Raw genomic sequence first — 24643 nt, forward strand, 5'->3', positions numbered from 1 at the left:
TGTCATAGGAATTGCTCACTAGTAAGTCCTTCTGGCTCTTCCTAAACTCTATTAGCAGCTAAACTTCTCGTGGTTGCTGGCAAGACATTAAAAATATAATATGGTATTGTATAATGGCCAATTTATTACACCTAATTCAGTGCTTTTAAGTCTTCATGCAGATTGCTCTGACCACTAGTATTTTATTTATGAACTGAACTACTGGTTAAACAAAAGGGATTTTTTAATTTTCAATAAACTCTAAGAAGAAATACATACACCTTGAAGCTGTATTTAGTCCTTACAATTCCTTGAATGGATTTCAGTAGGGTGTCCTTGAATTTACTCCACAAATAATTATCAGCATGTAGTTATTGCACGATGAGTTATCCCAAAAAAGAAATGTAATGAAGCATACTTTATGACCTTATGGATATACACAAAGCTACCTTCAAGAATTTTTCATTAAAGTTCTATGTAAGAAAGCAATAATCAGTTTTTGGATTCAGCTATAAGTGTTTTAATTCATGTAAATGGAGGCACAGAATATATAAAGAACTATAAGCCGATTCATTTTTTGTCAATGTTTTAAAATATTTTTACTAATCCCCCCATCAGTGCTCTACAAACTGGAATGGGGAGGGGGGGGGGTGGGGGGGGGGGGGTGGAGTGGATGGGCAAGATCTGGGCCTTCACAGTTGGTAGGATTATTGGCTGTTGGGAGCTCTATTGTCACATGTGTAATGGCTGCCAAGGAGGAGAAGACTCCACCTAGAGTCATTCCAGACGTGGAATGAGTGCTACCAGATATCATGAAGAGTATATAGATAGCGCTGCCCCCCCCCCCCCCCCCTCCCTTCCCCGAGATTTAAAGAAAGAAAATACAGCGACTGTCTGCAGCTCGCACTTATTTTCTGATGAATGTGCAATATACTCAGAAATACAGGAGGAGCGTTGTTCCCTGGTCCAACCAGGAGAACTTACAGACAGGTTCGCTTTGATTTTCTTCATACTTAGAGGATTTGAACATCAATGCCAACACATAAAGTTTCTAATGCATTACTGAAGATTAGATGATTTTTTAGGGCTGTTAAGTACTAAAAATTTTGGCATATTAATGTGATTGCCAGCAGACCAATATGTGATAGGATTGTAATAATAAGGTCACTAGTCCAAATATCTGTAGTGCCATGCTTTTTGTGCTTTTATTTCAATTCCATATTTATTAATAAATAGAAATTTTACTCAACTAATACTGAAGCATTTGATAATGAAAGTCCTGATAAAATGAAAATAATTTCAGAGCAAAGGTAATAATCTTACTGAATAATAGCTCCTTTTGGATTAACCCTGTTTCAAGCTACAGCCCCCCCCCCCCCCCCCCTCCCTCAATATAATTCGCACAGCACATGATGTTGTGGAGTAGTAGACTGGGACTATGGAAGTTTCCCTGAAGGAAATGTACAATTATCATTCATGTTACATATCATATACTGAATGTGTTTAATACGTCAACCACAATTTTCTAAGCTATATTGGTTGTACACTACAATATTGGTGGCCTTCCTGCCACCATGTTTCTTGCCACTCTTCATTCCATACATTGTTATACTTACATGCATTTGCACATGGTTGCCTGCACTGACATCATTGTGCCTTGTGTCTTTTATGGGGTACACGTACTCATTTTGTTGGTGTGATGGAATTCTGAGAAAGTTCTAAGATATTTATCTTAATCTCTATAATCTTACTACTACACAGGAGAGCGTATTCATTTGAATCAAAGGTGTAGGAAGTAACCAGCTGTTTCAACAAAGCAGGAATATATCAATGGCAACCAGTACTGTGGTGTCACTTCAATTCTCTTGCCAACTATTGTCTTAACCTGGCCACTCGACTTAATTTTTCCTTTCTGTGGACGTGATTGGTTATTTTGTAGCTGTCTTGAATTGGGTTTTAGATTAGACTGTTCTATTAGAAAGTAGAGGAGTCTTTGTTTGTCATGGCAGCTAGCCTGTCACGCTCCTCTCCAATAGCAAGTGCTGTCACGTTTTTCCCGTTGCTGAGCCTAATCACTCATTTACCTGCTGCATTCGTGCAGCTGTGGTATTTATCATACTATTGTTTTTGCCAATCATGGAGACTGAACTCTGTTGTCTGCTCAGCTAAGTGACTCAAGTACTGCCGCCACCTCCTGGCAAATGGTGCCTCCCCGAGTCCAGTCTAGCAAGGCCAGCATGCCTCCTTAGCTGTCAACTAAATTGAATGCTCTGCCGTGCCTCCTTTCTCTGCCACAACAAGACACACATGCACAACTGCATCTGTTTTTTAAAGTTCTGGTGCTCAACCGTATTTCACTGAGACCTCATAGTCTGCAAAGTCTTTCCAAGTATGCATGACTGTTTTTGGGACAGTTGTGGAAAACGTGGTCCAGTGTTTGTTCCAATGTTCTGCAGAGACACTGGTCATCATCAAACATTCCTGATTTACGTAGTGTTGCTTTGGTCATGGTGAAGTCACTTCTGACGTGGTTGAGAGATCTGCATATTTTTATTGCTTGGTTTGCTTCCGGTCGTTGGGTGGTCAGTTTTGTTTTGCCTATAATCTCATGCACATTCTGCTCCTAGACCACAGCTTTCTGGGGTTGGCTGTTTACTCAGATAGGTTCTCTGGAGTTTAGTTGAGTGCATGGTAAACTGTTCAATGTTTCATGAATTGTAAGTCTCTGGATCTTTTTTTGAGTTTCACTCATTCATGTGTTATCACTCAGAGATTTACGTGAGGCAATAATGGAGAGTACTCACAGCCTTGGTGTTGTGGGACTAAAAATTCCTATCATGATCCTCATTGCATCATGTAGATGGATATCTATTTTGATTGCATGGTTACTTCTTCTCCCAATAGGAGAACAGTATTTGGCAACAGGATACACAAGTGCATGTGCCGGGGTTAGCACAGCATTTGCATTATATACCCAGCTAGCACTACACAGTTTCATTAATATATTACTTCTTGACTTTAGCTTTTGTCCTGCTAGTTCTAGGTGTTTCCTAAATGTCAGGGATATGTCAAGGTCACAACCAAATATCTGGGATTTCAACGAAGTCATAATTTTTAATTGTAGATGATATTTAGTTCTCTGTTTGCCATTCTGATGGTCAGGTGGAATAAACTGACTTCTGTTTTATTAGAGTAAGGGCAAAGTCTCCACTTTTTGTAATACTGTTCAAACTTTCCTAGATCTTTAGCATGTATTTGTTCACTTTCTTTGAATATGCTGCTTTGGGTTACTATCCACCATACAGCGGAGATGCTGAGTCGCTGATAGACACAAGACTCTCGCAATTAAAGCTTTCGGCCATTAAGGCCTTCGTCAACAACATTCCATCCTGGATTTTCCATTGTTTGATCTGAGATACTATTGTTAGATCGCCAGCATAGCTAAACATTAAAGAGTCAGTGGAGACATATGATGCTAGTGTAAAAGCTAAATAAATGAGGGAACAAAACTCAGTCTTGTGGGAGAATATTCTTTAGTGTATATAATTTACTTGTAGTTTCTCAAATGCTGTATCGAGTGACATTTCTTTTCATAGTAGGACCCCTTTGGTTGTCAACCACGGCACCCTTACAGCATAGCAGCATATTGATGGTATTCTACGGTCCTTTTTGTTGCCCTTCAAGGCAGCTGTGCACTAATATGCAACAAAAAATAATTCTCTAACAATGTAATCAGCCTCGTTTGATTTGTTAGCCATAGTATTCATGAGATGCTCTATGTGCATTGGAAAATAATGTAGCTTTGAGTTGTGCATAGAGATATATATGGCTATCTTTGTTGTCCATGAAAGATGAGAATTTAGATCAAATCCTAGTTTGGCACACACTTTTTATCTTTTAGGTAATTTTAAGGCACTGTTAGCCACAATAAACTGTGTTAGCATACTGTATACTGGAAGTGAACCTGTTATAAAAATAACTGGTTAAATATGACACACTGGCTGACAAATGCACATTTTCCGTCAACTGTGGAAAACATTCTCCCAGCACAAATTAGAGTGTAGACGACAGAACTTTTGCACATTACTGCCTGACTGTCCAACCCCAATAAAATTTCATTTAGAAATTCTGTAAATCGCAGATATCAAAGCATTACTAAAAAACTGAAAGCATATCAACACTATCTGATCAAAAATACTCAGATAACCCTATGTATTGTGGAATTAACCACTTAATGTCAATAAAGGCAGACCCACCAGTATCAAAGGAGGTGGGGAGTATTGTGTTGTCAGTAGAGAAGCAGTAATAGCAGGCCAATCGGGAGGGGGGGGGGCGCCTCACTCAGTGACTAGTCACTGGACATCAATTGTGTAACAAATACATAATACATTTCAACTCCTTTCAAAGCTGCTCAAGTCGACTGTTGGTGATGTGATTCTGAAACGGAAATGTGAAGGAATGACCACAACTAAACCAAGACCAGGCAGATCTCATGTACTGACAGGTTGGGGCCATTGAGCACTAAGGAGGATGGATGCAAAAAATCGTGTTTCATTATCGGAAGTAATCACCTGTGAGTTTCAAAGTGCTAGCATCAGTCCAGCTAGCATGATGACTGTGCATAGAGAGTTAAAAAGAATAGGGTATAATTGTCCAACAACCCTCTCACCAGCCACGCATTTCTGTAAACACTGCTAAGTGTCACTTGAGGTGGAGTCAAGTGGGATACCACTCACACTACAACTTGTGGCAATCCAATGGAAGGATCTAGATTGGTGATTGGCTGGAGAACATTACCTGCCTTCATGTTTAGTGCCAAAGCGAGGTACGGGAGAGGTGGTACAATATGGGGATGTTTTCCATGGTTGTTGTTGTTGTCTTCAGTCCAGAGACTGGTTTGATGCAGCTCTCCATGATACTCTATCCTGTACAAGCCTCTTCATCTCCCAGTACCTACTGCAACCTTCATCCTTCTGAATCCGTTTAGTGTATTCATCTCTTGGTCTCCCTCTATGATTTTTACCCTCCACGCTTCCCTCCAATACTAAATTGGTGAGCCCTTGATGTCTCAGAATATGCGCTACCAACCGATCCCTTCTTCTAGTCAAGTTGTGCCACAAACTCCTCTTCTCTCCAATTCTATTCAGTACGTAACACCACATTTCAAAAGCTTCTATTCTCTTCTTGTCTAAACTATTTATCGTTCACGTTTCAATTCCATACAAGGCTACACTCCACACAAATACTTTCAGAAACCACTTCCTGACACTTAAATCTATACTCGATGTTAACAAATTTCTCTTCTTCAGAAACGCTTTCCTTGCCATTGCCAGTCTACATTTTATATCCTCTCTACTTCAACCATCATCAGTTATTTTGCTCACCAAATAGCAAAATTCATTTACTACTTTAAGCGTCTCATTTGCTAATCTAATTCCCGCAGCATCACCCGATTTAATTCGACTGCATTCCATTACCCTCGTTTTGCTTTTGTTGATGTTAATCTTATATCCTACTTTCAAGACACTGTCCATTCCGTCCAACTGCTCTTCCAAGTCCTTTGCTGTTTCTGACAGAATTACAATGTCATCAGCAAACCTTAAAGTTTTTATTTCTTCTCCATAGATTTTAATACCTACTCTGAATTTTTCTTTTGTTTCCTTTATTGCTTGCTCAATATACAGATTGAACAACATCAGGGAGAGCCTACAACCCTGTCTCACTCCCTTCCCAACCACTGCTTCCCTTTCATGCCCCTCGACTCTTATACCTACCATCTGGTTTCTGTACAAATTGTAAACAGCCTTTCATTCCCTGTATTTTACCCAGGCCACCTTCAGAATTTGAAAGAGAGTATTCCAGTCAATGTTGTCAAAAGCTTTCTCTAAGTCTACAAATGCTAGAAACATAGGTTTGCCTTTCCTTAATCTATTTTCTAAGATAAGTCGTAGGGTCAGTATTGCCTCACGTGTTCGAACATTTCTATGGAACCCAAACTGATCTTCCCCGAGGTCGGCTTCTACCAGTTTTTCCATTCGTCTGTAACGAATTCGTGTTAGTATTTTGCAGCCTTGGCTTATTAAAATGATAGTTCAGTAATTTCACATCTGTCAACACCTGCTTTCTTTGGGATTGGAATTATTGTATTCTTCTTGAAGTGTGAGGGTATTTCGCCTGTCTCATACAACTTGCTCACTAGATGGTAGAGTTTTGTGAGGCCTGGCTCTCCCAAGGCTGTCAGTATTTCCAATGGAATGTTGTCTATTCCAGGGGCCTTGTTTCGACTTAGGTCTTTCAGTGCTCTGTCAAACTCTTCACGCAGTATCATATCTCCTATTTCATCTTCATCTATATTCTCTTCCATTTCTATAAAATTGTCCTCAAGAACATCGCCCTTGCATAGACCCTCTATATACTCCTTCCACCTTTCTGATTTCCCTTCTTTCCTTAGAATTGGGTTTCCATCTGAGCTCTTGATATTCATGCAAGTGGTTCTCTTTTCTGCAAAGGTCTCTCTAATTTTCCTGTAGGCAGTATCTATCTTACCCCTAGTGCGCCTCTACATCCTTACATTTGTCCACTTGCCATCCCTGTTCAGACATTTTGCACTTCCTGTCGATCTCGTTTTTGAGACTTTTAATTCATTTTTGCCTGCTTCATTTACTGCATTTTTATATTTCCTCCTTTCATCAATTAAATTTAATATCTCTTCTATTACCCAAGGATTTCTATTAGCCCTTGTCTTTTTACCTACTTGATCCTCTGCTGCCTTCACTATTTCATCTCTCAAAGCTACCCATTCTTCTTCTACTGTATTTATTTCCCCCATTCTTGTCAATCGTTCCCTAATACTTTCCCTGAAGCTCTCTACAGCCTCTGGTTCTTTCAGTTTATCCAGGTCCCATCTCCTCAAATTCCCACCTTTTTGCAGTTTCTTCAGTTTTAGTCTAAAGTTCATAACCAATAGATTGTGATCAGAGTCCACATCTGCCCACATCTTCCATGGTTAGGATATAATAAACTTATTGCTCTTACAAAAACACTAAATGTGGATGGATATGAACATACTTTACAGCGTTGTGTACTGCATACATTAGAGGAACAGTTCAGAGATGATGATTGACTGTATCAGCATGACAATACACGCTGTCATAAAGCAACATATGAGGCAATGGTTTGTGGACAGTAACAATCCTGGAATGGAGTAGCCTGCCCAGAGTCCCGTCAAATGCACAATGGAACATCTTTGGGATGAGGGGATGAGTTAGAATGTCAACTTCACTTCAGACCCCAACATCATTATCTTCTCTGGTTTTAGTTTTTGAGGAAGAATGGGTTGCCACCCTCCACAGATATTCAGACATCTCATTGAAAGTGCCCCCCCCCCCCCCCCCCCAAAAAAAAAAAAAAATTCTACACATCATAAAGGTTAATAGTGGACACACCTCATATTAATGTCCACTAATAGGTGCCTGGATAATTTTGACCAGATAATGTACTACTTACAGAAATATATTTGAAAGAGAAAAGCTATGAGAGACGACACATTATTTACCAAGTTATTTGGCACTACTATACCTGATAGGTTCCTTCGAAGTAAGCAAATGCCACGTCAAACGGAGAGTTTGCCACCATGATAAGGCAGCCAGCGCACGTTGCAAGGTTATGTGAATTGGCCGGTCCCCCATGTGCAATATGCAGTGTGGAACTTTTTGTGCCTTTGAAGAAAAACAAGAAAAATCTATCAAAATAAAAACTTTTCTTGAGTCACACTAACAAATTTTACTAACTATAAATAAGCAAAAGCATGGTAGCTTCCAAAATCAAATGAAGTAAGCAACAAATCAAAACATGTGTCAGACGATAGTAAATACTAAGTGGAAGCCAATGCTTCATTTTAGAAGGCTCTTTTGGCCTAAGCTAATCATGTAATGATAATACAAAACAGAAAGGTCTTACCATCAGAAAGTAATAACCAATATGAAGAGATGCTGAGTGCTCATGTGATTTTAAAAATAAACTGATGGAGGCAACTAGTACGTGCTATACTATAGAGTTCTGTCTTTCAAGGTTTCAAAAATTAAGAACTGATACAAAACTTTAGAATTCTATCCTCTTACTCTTTTATTGAGGGCAAAGAAGGCACAAGCAGAAAGAAAACACATCGAAAAATAGAAACATACAAAAGAAGAAAGAAAGCACATACCTAAGAGACGGCCAGAAATATAAAAAAAAGAAATTAGGAAGCAAAGGACAGTCCCATCTGCAAGCTTGGAGATAAGGGCATTATGGGGGCAGAAAGAATGAGAGGGAACATCCAATGAAGCAAATAAGAAACATATTTGGAACAATGTTTTAATGGCACTTTCACACAACTGTTTCAGTTGTAATTTGATTTGTTTCTATTTTTAAGTAATATTACAGTACTATGAGATTAATAACAGCAAATGAAAGAAGATAAGATTTTTGTGTCGCTTCAAATCACAGACAGTCCAAGAGCTCAGATTGTACAAGAATGTGGCAGGAAAGATATAACCTTTTTTTTCTTGGAGGAGAAGGGGGGGGGGGGGTGGGGGGGGGGGAGTTAAGCTGGAGTTCACTTTATGTGATGTAGGGAAATAATACTAAACATAATCTGGTTATCTGGCTGGAGATTTGAATCCTACACCTCCCATGTATGACTCCAGTGTCCAGTACTTTAATTACAGCCCAGATTGGTGAATAAATCGGACAAGGCTTAACTGAGCTGGCTGGTGAAGCATATCATAACCACACTAGCTTCCCAAGAAAGCATATATCTGTACTTATACTCAACATCATTGGATGTCTGGTTAAAGTGCCACTCACTATCTCCTTTTGGTACTATAGATGCTAAAACATACACACACTTCAGAAAATTTCAAAGTTCCAAAGTGCTTTATATACAGATGACACTGAAGAGGAATACCGATATGTGGCTAAAAATTATTGCTACATCTCTATATTATAGAATATATCTTGTACTGATAAACAATGTACATGTCTAAATTCCTTCTACATTAAAGCACTCACAGAATGCATTGTGTATGTAAACTGACTCTTTCCACATGATTATGATTTATGATGCAAATGATCCAAGGAACATAAAACAAACTAACTAGGTAAGTGAAAGCATTAGTTTGCTTATGAAGAATACGAAATACACTAAGTAATAATGAGTATGTACAAATATGCCAATTTCTGGTTATATCTGAAACACTAGCACCAGTTTTAAATTTAACATAACTTTCTAACATGGACTTTAGCTACGATACACCCCATATACTATTGCTGCAGTTGCTCTCTCTCTCTCTCTCTCTCTCTCACACACACACACACACACACACACACACACACACACACACACACACACACAGAGAGAGAGAGAGAGAGAGAGAGAGAGAGGGGGGGGGGGGGGGGGGAGAGGGAGGGAGGGAGAGGGAGAGAGATGGAGAATAGCACCTAACACTATTTTATCTATCTTAGAGAGTTTATGAAAGTGCATGAACCATAGAGCCCCACACTCAGATTTCTTTTTTGTGTAATTCCAATTAACATTTTATTATGTTTAAGGATTTACTGTAACCTACAACATTTCAAAAATACTGTAAGGAATTTGTAATGGTCAGAAGGCAAATGAATAAAAGGCTGTAAATGTTCCCTCACACAATTTCATTAATGCAACAAAAAATAGGTGACGTCCTGTCATTCGTAAACTGCTTACCTCAGCAAAAGCTCGTCGAAATTCACCACCTGGAGCCATTCCCAGCTGCTTTGTTAAGTGTGCCGACATGCTTAACAACAGTATGTACATCAGTCCATGAAATAAGCCATTCTGCTTAATAGTTGACCGAATTTTTTCTGTAAAACATATAGACAAAAATGTTTGCATTGTGTTACCATGAAGCAATTGTACTTATAAACAATTACGTCACTAAAGTATAGCTTTCAATTTCTGACTCTTAACTTCATTGTCAAGTAATACTTACATAAGTGTGAAATGTGCTTGGTTCAGTCACTTAGGGCTTAATCGTTTTCATTATATACTGTAAATAATGATGGCAGCATACTGCAGGTGCCTTATGGATAATTTATACCCGCACTAACATTAATATTATAAAAACAGAAATAGTGGGGGAATGTACCTCTGAAAAACTTTATGAAATTCGAGGCCTTAATGTTCACTTGTTTTTGAATGCTCTTTAAGTAAACATACACATCAATGGTAGACAATAAAAACCTCCATCTGTCTGTGAAAGTTCGTAATTCCAGTAACTAGTCACTCCATAAACAAAGAGAGATTTGAAAGTGCATGGATTTCTCCAATCTGTCAATAACTACACTTCTACTATACGGTTACACATGTAGCGACTTTCTATATAACTTCATTATTTTTTTTAAGAAACTGATTCTGCTTCACCTGCAAAACTTAACAAAATGGAGTTACGAGGTTCCCATCGATATATTATTAAGCTGTACTTGTTACTGTCTGGTTAAAATAACTTGGTAATTCACAGTGAGGACAAATGATCATATAAACAAACATTAATGTATGGCAATTATCTGTAATCAGAATCAAGTCTTGGCTCGTTTAATAGTAACATATTACAATTACAGACAGGACACTTTCAAACTAAATATGTTTTGTCAAAATATATTAATGGGAAAAAAACCACAACATATCTTACCCTTAAAATACAATTGCAATGAACTACTTGTAATATGGATCTACAGCCTTCACAATTTTTTAAGATGACACTATGTTTACTTTTAGCTTTTACAGTTAAACATATGATGTCATTAAAAAATAAAAAAGCAAATGCAATGGCTATTATTTTAATACACAGGAATTTACAGAAATTCATTAAGCAAAATTGTTTGTCTTGTTTCCTGAGAGATAAAACACTAACACAAGGAGGGCAAAGAAAGCTATAGAAGCTACTATCAACTGGCTATGTAGATGTGAAATTACAAAATTTTACTATTAATACCTCATGGGGAAGTCATTAAAAACTAAAAAGTTAATTCAGATATCCAATGAAATTCTTTCTTAGCAATGTACAATTTCAATAAATTTGGCAAGGATTTCCTCTCTGAAAACAAATTATTGAAAGAAGCATGAAATCAAATAAGAAGAGAATGAAATTTTTTTTAGTGAACTGTACTAAATATTTGGACAACTGTGGAGCTAGCATACATAATTAAATTGTTTAAGTATTAAAGACTATTAAACAATAATTTTAAAAAGTTTGAAGATGGCCCATATAATGACAAAGACAATAAAAGAAATACTGAAATTCAATTAAAATAATTTTGTGTCTGACATTTCAACTAATCTAGCACTGGGAATAAATATTCCAATAATTTCTGTTTTTATTGAAATGTGCATGTCTTCTGTAGAGAAACATATCTCATTGAAAATGTAGCAGTTTGGTACACTGTGCACCATATGCCAACCTCACAATATCATGCTTCAAATTCATAATGACAAAAGTTATTTCAATCATATTACATGATCAATATAATAGAGGCAAACATTCCACGCGGGAAAAATTATATATATATAAAAACAAAGATGAGGTGACTTACCGAACGAAAGCGCTGGCAGGTCGATAGACACACAAACAAACACAAACATACACACAAAATTCAAGCTTTTGCAAAAAACTGTTGCCTCATCAGGAAAGAGGGAAGGAGAGGGAAAGACGAAAGGAAGTGGGTTTTAAGGGAGAGGGTAAGGAGTCATTCCAATCCCGGGAGCGGAAAGACCTACCTTAGGGGGAAAAAAGGACAGGCACACACTAGCACACACACCCACATCCACCCACACATACAGACACAAGCAGACATATTTAAATACCAAGAGTTGAACAGATGAATGGAATGGATGAGCACTCTCATCTCATAAACAGCAAACTTCCTCAAATACACACTGTACTATAGTGTGGAATGCCAATCAATGAATACTTCAGAGAGAGAATTATTATTATTATTATTGTGTGTGCCCAAATTTCAGTCATTTCCATAGCTATGTCTATTTCATTTCCTTAACTGACACATATTTGAAGATATGGACTTTTTATTAAATTCAAAAATTAATGTCTTTTAAAGGACTGTGTAAAAGTAACCAATCACTACTGCACAGTTGAAGTACTTTCTCTCACTCACCCATCCCCCTTGCTACAGTCACTCAGCCAACCGCAGCCCCACTGGCATGGTGAGAGGACCAAGGAAGTTTGGAGGGGCTGAAGAGGAGACTGACAGTTGGAAGGGAAATACAATAAGTGATTAGGATAGATACGTGCCAACAGGATGACCCCTCCTCCCTCTGTAGAGGTGGCAGGGGAGTTCTGTATGGTGCATGATGGAATGAAAGAATGGGTTTGGGAAGCGAATACAACAGAGAAAGTGTGTGTGGGGTAAATTAATGTTGAGAAGATGGACGCATGAGAAGAGAAGTGGAGGTGGGTATGTAACTGGCTTAATAAATATTGAGGCCAGGGGTTCTGACAAGAAAGACAGTATTGTAAGAACAATTCCTGTCTACATAATTCAGAGAATTTGGTATTGGTGGTGAGAGAGAGAGATACGGGAGAATGGTGTGGCAGGAAATCCAGATGGCCTGGTTTATGAAGCAGCCACTGAAGTCAAGCGTTTTTTGATCAGCAGTATTTTCTGCCACTGGTGGTAAACTTCCCTTTTGGCCATAGTTTAGCAAGGGTCATTCATTAAGGAGGAGAGCTTGTTGTTGGCCATGACCACATAAATGGCTGTGTAGAAATTAAAGATGAGCTGGTATATGACACAATTGCCTTCACAGGTACCTCTGCCTCTGATACCACACAAGTCCTCAGGTCAAAAGTAAACCGTCTACACTGACAACATCCAGCCGAGCATGCTGCCGAACATGAGATGAACCCACTTTCATGTCACACATATTGTACCACTAGTATCTCCTCTCAATACACATTTACTTGGAAATGGCACCAGTTGATTTAATTTATGCAGGTGTATTACCTTTTGACCTTTTGGCTGTTCCATATTCCCCTTCCAATTGACCCCCCCCCCCCCCTTTTTTTTTGCAATGAAATTCCTCTTGCCTTGTCAGCTAGTGTTCCACATTGAAGAGCATGAAACAGCATGCGCTATCAACATTTTACAAAATGTCGCACATAAAAAGGGATTTTTCTGGGGATCATAACTCTTGTTCTATTGATAACAGGGAGGGTCAAGTGTTTTGGATAGCCCTTGGGATAGGACCATTTGTATACCCAACATAAGGATCATCTTACTGCTAACTATCCTACCGTACAGACTCAAAGTTTGAATATTACACACTTCCTCCAGCTTACGCAAATGGAGCAAATCAGTTGGTTCTTCTTGCATTAGAGGCGATCTATGGTATGTTTTAAAGACCTTGTGGGGGCACCTTTATGTTAATGGTGGTTCCTCAGAAAAGCCTAGAAAAACATTTGTCACAATTTTTTTCTTTTTTTGCTGTCAGTGTTGAGTATCTAAAGGACTAACTGCAACAAATTGCTCAAATTTTAATGGTATATTCTCTAAGCATTTATTTAGAAATACCATCGTCTAGTTTTCAAAAATATTATCTACTACTGAGAAATACCCCAAAAACACGTTTTGGGTACCAAAACTGAGCCTCGTATTCTGAAACAGCTGTGTACAGAAAATGGTTGACATTTTTATGATACCGTATTTTAAAGACTATAAGACGCACTTTTTTCTTTGAAAAATTGCCTCCAAAATTCAGGTGTGTCTTATAATCAAAATTAATATGAAAATGTCCAATGCTTGATTTAAAATTCCTACCAGTCTTAAAAATGGCCATATATTCACTCCCACGGGAAACCTCTCTTTATCAGGCATGTTGGATCCAATTGGGAGCTGCAGTGCACCGACCTGATGAACAAGAGCTGCAGGGATTCACAAGCTTGCTAACACTATCTCCCTCCTTCCTGCGATCACAAATCCAGAACACTGTTTACCCTATGATGCGTTATTGTAGTCTACGGTGCCAGTGAATTTGAACCGAAAGTGATTTGTGTTGTCAGTAACAGTACAATATTTTTGTTAGTAGCTAGTTTCTAAATGGGAAAAAATCAAAGGGTATTTTTATGATGCGAGCTATAAATCTAAAGTAATAGCATACACAAAAGAACATGGGAAACAGAACAGCTGAGTGACATTTCGGCCGTCCACAATCAGCAAAAATCTTCGTGATTGGTGGGCTAGAGAAAGAGAGGGGTGGGGGTGGGGGAGACTAAATGTGCAAATAGAGGACTGAATGCAAAATGGCTGAATCTAGAAGAAGATGTATTGAAATGGATCCACAGACACCATCAAATTGGCATTGGAATTAACACAAAAATGTCAATTACACACTCGTAAGCTAGTGCTGCAGGTTTATGATATGTCATGGACTTGACATGCAAACCAAAACCAAATTATCTCAGAAAATGCCAAAAGACTATGAAGAGAAAATCCATTAATTTTTAGACAACATAGTTGTGTGGAGATAACAGCTTACTTATAATCAATTACCCAAAATGACAGTCACAATCGCATTCTTTATTTTGCCGCCAACTGGTTTCAACCCGCGATGGGGTCATCTTCAGGGCAATTTACACCATTTGGTCGCTCACTGGAGTCGTCACCCTGCCTGTGCACGGTTGGTAACTATGCCCTGAAGATGACCCCATCGCGGGTTGAAACCGGTTGGCGGCAAAATATATAACGCGATTGCGACCGTCATTTTGAATAAATGATTATAAGAAAATCCATTGCTTTATTATTCAACAACAAAAGAAAACCAGTGTGGAACTAAGCCAAATAGTGAATATGGACAAAACTACTCCGACATTTGATGTGCCGAGTAACAGAACCGTTGGCACGAAAGGTGCTAAAATTTTAACTGTAAAAAGAAATGGACACAAAGAAATGTACTACACTGTTGTCCTTTCAGGTTGTGCTGACAGTACTAAACTTAATCCAATGATCATTTTCAAGCACAAAACTAGGCCAAAATCTTCTGAAACACTGTTAGGGGGTGGTATTCATGTACATGACAAGGGCTGGATAGACAAGACTGGTATGAAATTATGGATTAACAGAGTGTGAGAGAGAAAAAAAGGTGCTTTATTGAAGAAGAGCTCTGTTCTTGAGCCAGAACAGTTTAGTAGTCATTTGAAAAATTCTGTGAAAGAGAAACTGAGACAGGAAAATACAGGGTTTACTGTTATTCCAGGAAGACTTACTCCACAATTGCAACCTCTTGAGGTCTCAATAAATAAACCACTGAAAGTGTATATGAGAGAGAAATGGAACAAGCAGACAATGGCTGAAACCCAAAATGAATTCATGCTAAAGGGAGCTTTACAACGACCTACAATCAAACAACTGTGTCAGAGGGAGAGAAGATGTTATTTTTAAATCTTTCAAGAAGTGCAGTATAAGTAACATTCTTGGTGGCAGTGAAGACCATCTTATATATGATCATGACGAAGAGGAGGAGGAGGAGGAAGAGGAGGAGGAGGAGAAAGTTCAGATGATGATTTTCAGGGAATTTAAAGGTCACTTCCGTTTTATAAACTAATAATTTTTTTATCTAGTCTGGCTTTGCAATCCATTATAAAAGTGTTGTTTAAAAAAACAAAAATATGCTTAGTAATTAAGGCGCATCGTGTAGTCTGTAGCATGTTATAGTCCATAAAATACAGTATACTCCGACGATTAAGATCTCAAACAATGTAGAAAATTTTCCACATTGTTTCAATTTCACATATGTAAACTATCAAAATTTTATTGACCCATAAATTCCCTTTCATATAAGTGACATGCCCTACTGTGGAGGGGAAAAGAAGGGAACCAGCAGAAAAATTCTCCTATTGGAGCACAAGAAAGGCGAATATGCTCCTGTTCACCTCTGAAAATTTTCCCAAAAATTATGGCATGTGAACATATTTGCACTTTTTTATTCTGAGAGAGAAGAGGACAGAAAAGTAATAAATACTGGCAGACGGTAGACAGTAATTGTGGTAATAGTGAAGGAGACAATAACAGTGGATGAGAGAGAGAGAGAGAGAGAGAGAGAGAGAGAGAGAGAGAGAGAGAGGGAGGGAGGGAGAGGGGGGGGGGAGCAAATGGGGGGGGGGGACACAGCAGCAGTGGAACACAGAGCCAGAACAGTGACACGAAAAGATTGAAGGAGAGTTCCAGTGGCAGAGGAGTAAAGAGAAAGTGGAAGCAATAATGAGAATCTTGTACAACAACAATGAGGAAGAGAGAGATAGGGACAGTGAGAAGAGACAGCAGCAGCGAGAAGGAAATGAATGAGATATTAGCAGCAAGAGGGAGACAGTGACAGTGAGAGCGGGAAGTAGCAGAAGCACACAATGAAGCAGATTGTGGCTCTGAGACAGGACACAGTGACAGTTAAAGAGGCACAAAGAGATAATGACAATTAATTGGGCTGAATGAGTGAGTAAATATGGGCAAGTGGGGTAATGGGTATGAGCGACCTACAGTGATGGACTAATGAGTGTGAGCAAGTTACAGTTAGGAGACCTTGTGAGAGTGAGAGATGATTTACATGTTAAAAAGAGCACTAATGTGTTCAGATGCCAGCCTTTATGGGAAAATTTTTAAAGGTGCTGAGGAAGATAGAATGAACATATTTATTATTGTTTCTGCAGTATCGATAGCTGCGATACTACGCCCACCACGAGACGAAACGCAGGTTGGCAGCAAAGTTGCTGCGGGCCGCCACGAGGCAGCCAATAGAAGAAGAGCACCAAGTCTTCCTGCACAGAAGACGACGAGCCATACAGCAGACGTACACCAGCTAACCAGCAGAGAAGAACAAATTATCTATGAACATTGTATCCTGCACTTTCCTTCGCTCAACATATCAGAAGTTATGTAATCTGTTTATTTCTCTTAATACAAGTTATTACTAATAGTTTGCTTGGTGTTGCATATACTCACATGTAAGGATGTAGAGGCTTATCTCACGAGGGGTAAGATAGATACTGCCTACTGGAAAATTAAAGAGACCTTTGGAGAAAAGAGAACCACTTGCATGAATATCAAGAGCTCAGATGGAAACCCAGTTCTAAGCAAAGAAGGGAAAGCAGAAAGGTGGAAGGAGTATATAGAGGGTCTATCCAGGGGCGATGTTCTTGAGGACAATATTACGGAAATGGAAGAAGATGTAGATGAAGATGAAATGGGAGATATGATACTGCGTGAGGAGTTTGACAGAGCACTGAAAGACCTGAGTCGAAACAAGGCCCCGGGAGTAGACAACATTCCATTAGAAATACTGACAGCCTTGGGAGAGCCAGTCCTGACAAAACTCTACCATCTGGTGGGCAAGGTGTATGAGACAGGCGAAATTCCCTCAGACTTCAAGAAGAACATAATAATTCCAATCTCAAAGAAAGCAGGTGTTGACAGATGTGAAAATTACTGAACTATCAATTTAATAAGTCACAGCTGCAACATACTAACACGAATTCGTTACAGACGAATGGAAAAACTGGTAGAAGCTGACCTCGGGGAACATCAGTTTGGATTCCGTAGAAATGTTGGAACACGTGAGGCAATACTGACCCTACGACTTATCTTAGACAATAGATTAAGGAAAGGCAAACCTATGTTTCTAGCATTCGTAGACTTAGAGAAAGCTTTTGACAATGTTGACTTTCTTTCAAATTCTGGAGGTGGCAGGGGTAAAATACAGGGAGCAAAAGGCTATTTACAATTTGTACGGAAACCAGATGGCAGTTATAAGAGTCGAGGGACATGAAAGGGAAGCAGTGGTTGGGAAGGGAGTGAGACAGGATTGTAGCCTCTCCCCGATGCTATTCAATCTGTATATTGAGCAAGCAGTAAAGGAAACAAAAGAATAGTTCGGAGTAGGTATTAAAATCCATGGAGAAGAAATAAAAACTTTGAGGTTCGCCGATGACAATGTAATTCTGTCAGAGACAGCAAAGGACTTGGAAGAGCAGTTGAAATGAATGGACAGTGTCTTGAAAGGAGGGTATAAGATGAACATCAACAAAAGCAAAACAAGGATAATGGAATGTAGTCGAATTAAGTCGGGTGATGCTGAGGGAATTAGATTAGGAAATGAGACACTTAAAGTAGTAAAGGAGTTTTGCTGCTTGGGGAGCAAAATAACCAATGATGGTCGAAGTAGAGAGAATATAAAATGTAGGCTGGCAATGGCAAGGAAAGCGTTTCTGAAGAAGAGAAATTTGTTAACATCGAGTATAGATTTAAGTGTCAGGAAGTCATTTCTGAAAGTATTTGTATGGAGTGTAGCTATGTATGGAAGTGAAACATGGACGATAAATAGTTTAGACAAGAAGAGAATAGAACCTTTCGAAATGTGGTGGTACAGAAGAATGCTGAAGATTAGGTGGGTAGATCACATAACTAATGAGGGGGTATTGAATAGAATTGGTGAGAAGAGGAGTTTGTGGCACAACTTGATTAGAAGGGATTGGTTGGTAGGACATGTTCTGAGGCATCAAAGGATCACCAATTTAGTACTGTAGGGCAGCTTGGAGGGTAAAAATCGTAGAGGGAGACCAAGAGATGAATACACTATGCAGATTCAGAAGGATGTAGGCTGCAGCAGGTACTGGCAGATAAAGAAGCTTGCACAGGATAGAGTAACATGGAGAGCTGCATCAAACCAGTCTCAGGACTGAAGACCACAACAACAGCAACATCCTCACATCCTCGAAAACTTCCTCGAATTGAACCCACACTTTTGCTCTGCTTATCCACTAAGGATACATACAGCAGTTTCTTACTTCTTGTGTCCACCTCCTTAGCTGTGTGGTCAACACAACAGACACTCACACACTCTTGCAAGGGACCATGGATTTAGTTCTCGGTGCTGCCAGGGATATTTCCTTGGTGGGACGACTGGACCCTATACAGCACCTCCATACTGCATCTGATGATGAATGACTGAGGATGAGATGGCAATTGGTCAACTATCGCTTGGTCTTCAGGGCCTGACCTTTTTTTATTTTTATTTTATTTTTTATAGAATTTCCTTTCATATGCATTTTCCTTACCTTCGTGCACTTATAAAGCATTTCCCAGTGCAACTTATTATTTACTTTGCACTTGGTTATTGTATTTGACCTACAGAATATCAAAGTTTCACTGTCATTAGTAAGCTGGAAATTACATCTCAGCTGTTAAGGCCTAATGCTACCTTTGCATTGCTAGCTGCCACTGTTTCTACAATGTTCGGAGTCACTTCTCCTTCCATACTGCCCACAAATAAGGAATACTAAAAGCTAATGATCCATCTGTAGCATTAAATTTGGGTGTTTTGGAGCCTGTTACAACTGTTTGTTTCAGCAGCTGGCACCCTCTACCGTCCAAGTATAGTTCTTTTATTTTTTGTTGATTTAAACATTGTACTCACAACTTCTCATTCCAATGCTTATTACATATGAGCAGTTTTTACAAGGCACTTTACAGTATGTGACAACAAGTACATTGGGTACCAATGTTATTCAGCCTACCATTACTGCTTCATTTATGAATTGTGCAAAGATATTTTATAAGAGATCAATATGTCTAATTTTATTATCATGGCCATTTTATGACCTACTTGTGAGGTAAGTAGTATGTTGCTCAACTCTTCTTGAAATATGCATTCTCTGAATTTCATTAGTGTGATAGGCAACACCTCTCTTTTACTATTTGCCACCAGATTTTTTTACAGACATGCCTGTGATACATTTGCAATGAGTACCTAATATGTGATGAAATACATTTGAATCATAACTAACTGGTAAAGATACTGCAGTGGCGAAATGTATTAAAGAATCTGTAAAACTAGGGTTTTGTAAGCTGCCTTGCTTGTATACTAATTACATTTTCTTAGTATTCTTCCAACGTATTTCAATCACCCATGTATCTTGCACACAATTAATTTTAATTATCATACATAAAAATGATCAGAAAGGCAGTTCCCAGATATTTTAAGGTTGTGACTGTTCCCAGTGATTGATCATTACTAGTGTAATCAAACAATAATAGATCTCCCTGCACACTTATACACAATAAGTTACTTTCACTTTTGTTCATGATCAACTGCCAATGGAGCATACCCCACTACTTGGTGGGTTCTCAGATCTTTTTTGCATTACACTACAATTTCAAAATTGTTGCAACTGCCCCAAGTATAACAACAGTATTCATAAACTGTCTAGTGGAGCTTCTGATGACATCCATCAGGCCATATTATACATTTGACATCAACTGCACTTCTTTTGTACCTCTTGGAATTCAGCACATTATGTCCTTGGTCTCTTACAATACAATTACTTGGCTGTGTGTCTAATCCACCAACACATCATTTTCATCATGGTCTTAGTCACATACACTAATTCTATGCATGCCCTGATCAATTTGTTTATTATTGTGTCTCTCTTTAATATCATATCTCTACTGCTTGGAGAGCAAACATCAGTTTTTTAATGTACAGGTTAACTCTTACATAGAAGATTACAGTAACCAGACACTTCTTACAATGCTGTTTATTTATTTAAACAGTGCATTTACCAGTTTCTAACCGACTGGTTCATCTTCAGACGGCTAGTTCACATTTTACATTCGATTTCATCTTTTGTTTCCCCCCCTGATGAAATTTCCTTGGGGTGGTCGTGGTGGTGCTCCACAAGCAAAACAAGATGTGAGGCAAAGTCTTTTAAACCGTATTTGTGTCTCACAGCGATTTTAAGTAATGTAAACAAATTATTATTCATTAAAGGGAAGATGTTTCAGTTACTTACGATGAATGATCCACGCCACTGTGTGGCCAGTGTAGGCTGCTTATCATTTTGCAGCATTGAAAACTATACAATGCACTTTTTTACAGTTTAATGCATTTTTTGTGTATAAATATGCACATAAGGTAAAGCACCACTCACACACCAAGAATTGTCATCACATGGAGATATGTATACAAAGATGGCAATATTACAACCCTCACAATGCCAAAGATCTCCACTCTCAGAGATATTTCATTATGTACTTGTATATGACAGTACTAGGAATTTACAAATTGCTAAAGTTACATTACTTACTATTTAAACTGAAACAGAACTGCTCAAAATTAAGAGAAACAAATAAAGCAGTCAGTTATAAAATGTTAGTGCAGTGATATTACGCAAATATTATGGTATACATTGGAACAAAAGTAAATGATAAGGGCCAGGTGTACATAAATATTACAACTATGGACATATTATGGCATACATTGAAAGTACAGCAAATGAGTTGGGGTGGATGTGCGTATATAAATATTAAAACAGTGGATACTGCATGGTTCTTTTTATTTTTATTGTAAAGCAGGTGAATGAAATTTTGAAGAAAGGCTGCACTGGCTAACTCAGTTTGTTCATTGAGGAGGTTTTGTGGTGATTTGCTTTTATATGCTCCTTGAACCATACTTGTACCAAACTTTGATGCCATATATTAGAACAACATTTCAAAATCCATATTTGCCATGCACACAACTGCTAACAGTCACGCAATAAAGAGCATTGGAGACCATGTAAAAGTATTACACCATATTAAGACAGATAGCCTTATGAATTTGGTTGAGGAAATTGAAATATATGTACATAAAAGCAAATCACCACGAAATCTCTTCAATGAACAAACTGAGTTGCCAATGCAAACTTGCTTCAAAATTTCATTCACCTGCTTTCCAATTAATTATAAAGAAGAAAGAAAAACATAAAATGTCCACCATAGAAATATTTATATATGTACATCCATTCCAACCCATTTACTGTGCTCCCAATGTTTGCCATAATATGTTCACAGTTGTAATTATTATTTACGTGCATCTTGCCCTTATCATTTACTTTTGTTCCAATGTATACCCTAATATTTACATAATATCACTACACTAACACTTTATAACTGACTGCTTTATTTGTTTATCTTAATTTTAAGCAGTTATCTTTCAATGTAAATAATAAGTAATGTAACATTAGCAATTTGTAAATTTCTACTGTCACATACATGTACATAATGAAATAACCCTGAGAGTGGAAGTTTTGGCATTTTTATGGTTGTATTATCACCATCTTTCTATACATACCTCCATGTGATGAAACCTCTTAGTGTGTGAGTGGTGCATTACATTATCTGCATATTTATACACAAAAAATTGCATTATACAGTTTTCACTGCTGCAAGATGATAAGCAGCCTGCACTGGAACATAACGGCACAGATTCTTCATCGTAAGTAACCAAAACATCTTCCCTTTAATTATAATAATAATAATAATAATAATAATAATAATAATAATAATAATAATAATAATAATCCCCGTGGAGGCCCGGGAAAAGAGTAGGCCTCCGGTATGTTCTGCCAGTCGTAAAAGGCGACGAAAAGAACAAACCACTAATAGGGCTAACCACACTTTTAGTGTGATTAGTTGGTTCAGGACAGAACTAATGAAGCCTCAGACAAGCGCTGTCATGGTCGGGGACAACGCTTGAACCCTTTGCCCGTCCACAATGATAACGACACTGCTAGCCACACAGAAAATGATTTAAATCCAAATAGAGGTGTTTTGCAGGACATGATTCCTGCAACCACCCTAGAAGGAAAACAAAGACAGAGGATGAGATGGTCAGATGAAGTTAACCGACACCTCATGTTCTGTTATTACCAGGCAACAAACTTAGGAACCAACACAACTGGATACAGATCACAAGTATACACAACATTTATTACCAGATACCCAGAATTAAAATTTTTAACAGAACAAAGACTAGCTGATCAGATCCGTGTAATAATCAAAAATAACAGGATACCCCAGTCAGAATTAGAAAACATAAAACAACAAGTACAACAAATACTGGAACAAAATAATGTACAGTCAGAAGAAGAAAATACAGTAATTGACTCAAACATCCCAGAGCAAACAAACCAAGAACAACACGCATCAATTAAACAATCAGAGGAAAACGAAATCTTATGACAGCCACCAGAACAAGCACAAATAGAACACGAAGTGACACACATGTTAGATATAGAAGAAAAATTTCAGCTGACGTATATAGAATACAAAGACACATTAGACCATTCTTGCATAGACCACCAAATAACCCACAAGTCGAAACAACAATAACAAATATCAACACAATCATACACAAAAAAATAAATGAAAATACAACTATGGAAGAGTTACAATTACTGGTTTATATAGGAGCACTCATTACACTAAATATACACACTAGGCAGAGATCAGAACCAACCAACACACACAAGAAACCCACAAAACCAGCAATGCAACACAGGCTACAGATCAGAATAGAAAAACTGAGAAAAGCCATCGGACAGCTAACACAATTTATAAGAAATGAAATATCAGACAAAAAATGAAAAAGGTTAGATAAAATCTCACAACAAGAAGCGATAGAGCAATTAGATGAAAAGAAGCAGAAATTACAAGCATTGGCCAAACGACTTAGAAGATACCAAAAAAGTGAAAATAGAAGGAAACAAAACCAAACATTCAACACAAACCAAAAGAGATTTTACCAGACAATAGATAACACACACATTAAAATAGACAATCCACCAAACATAACAGACATGGAACACTTCTGGAGCAACATATGGTCAAACCCGGTACAACATAACAGACGTGCACGGTGGATACAAGCAGAAACAGACACATACAAGATGATACCACAAATGCCTGAAGTGGTAATTTTGCAACATGAAGTCACCCCAGCAATTAATTCTACCCACAATTGGAAAGCCCCTGGAAAAGATAAAATAGCAAATTTCTGGCTAAAGAAGTTCACCTAACACATTCACATCTAACTAAATTATTTAACAGTTACATTGCAGACCCATACACATTCCCTGATACACTTACACATGGAATAACCTATCTGAAACCTAAAGATCAAGCAGACACAGTAAACCCAGCTAAATATCGCCCCATAACATGCCTACCAACAATATACAAAATATTAACTTCAGTCATTACACAGAAATTAATGACACATACAACACAGAACAAAATTATAAATGAAGAACAAAAAGGCTGCTGCAAAGGAGCATGAGAATGTAAAGAGCAACTGATAACAGATGCAGAAGTGACATATCAAGTTAAAGCTAAACAAAGGTCGCTACACTACGCATACATTGATTCCCAAAAAGCTTTTGATAGTGTACCCCATTCATGGTTACTACAAGTATTGGAAATATACAAAGTAGATCCTAAATTGATACAGTTCCTAAACATAGCAATGAAAAATTGGAAAACCACACTTCATATCCAAACAAATTCAAATAATATCACATCACAGCCAATACAGATTAAGCGTGGAATATACCAAGGGGCCTCATTAAGTCCTTTCTGGTTCTGCCTTGCTCTGAACCCACTATCCAACATGCTAAACAATACAAATTATGGATACAATATCACACATTTGCTATATATCTAAAACTACTGGCAGCAACAAATCAACAACTCAACCAATTACTAAAGATAACAGAAGTATTCAGCAATGATATAAATATGGCTTTTGGAACAGTCAAATGTAAGAAAAATA

General features: G+C 38.0%; 1 protein-coding gene across 2 annotated transcripts in view; it reads right to left on the bottom strand.

The window, feature by feature from the left end:
- LOC126416124 (traB domain-containing protein) overlaps positions 1 to 24643 on the bottom strand; it is a 107279-nt gene that overhangs the window by 28044 nt on the left and 54592 nt on the right. For both annotated transcript variants that reach the window (XM_050083653.1, XM_050083664.1), the window contains exons 4-5: positions 9722 to 9858; positions 7558 to 7697 (exon numbers count right to left, since the gene is read on the bottom strand). In XM_050083653.1, coding sequence (XP_049939610.1) covers positions 7558 to 7697; positions 9722 to 9858 — 277 coding nt within the window. The remainder of the gene's footprint in view (positions 1 to 7557; positions 7698 to 9721; positions 9859 to 24643) is intronic.

Source organism: Schistocerca serialis, chromosome 1, assembly GCF_023864345.2.
Source record: "Schistocerca serialis cubense isolate TAMUIC-IGC-003099 chromosome 1, iqSchSeri2.2, whole genome shotgun sequence".
Classification (NCBI taxonomy): domain Eukaryota; kingdom Metazoa; phylum Arthropoda; class Insecta; order Orthoptera; family Acrididae; genus Schistocerca; species Schistocerca serialis.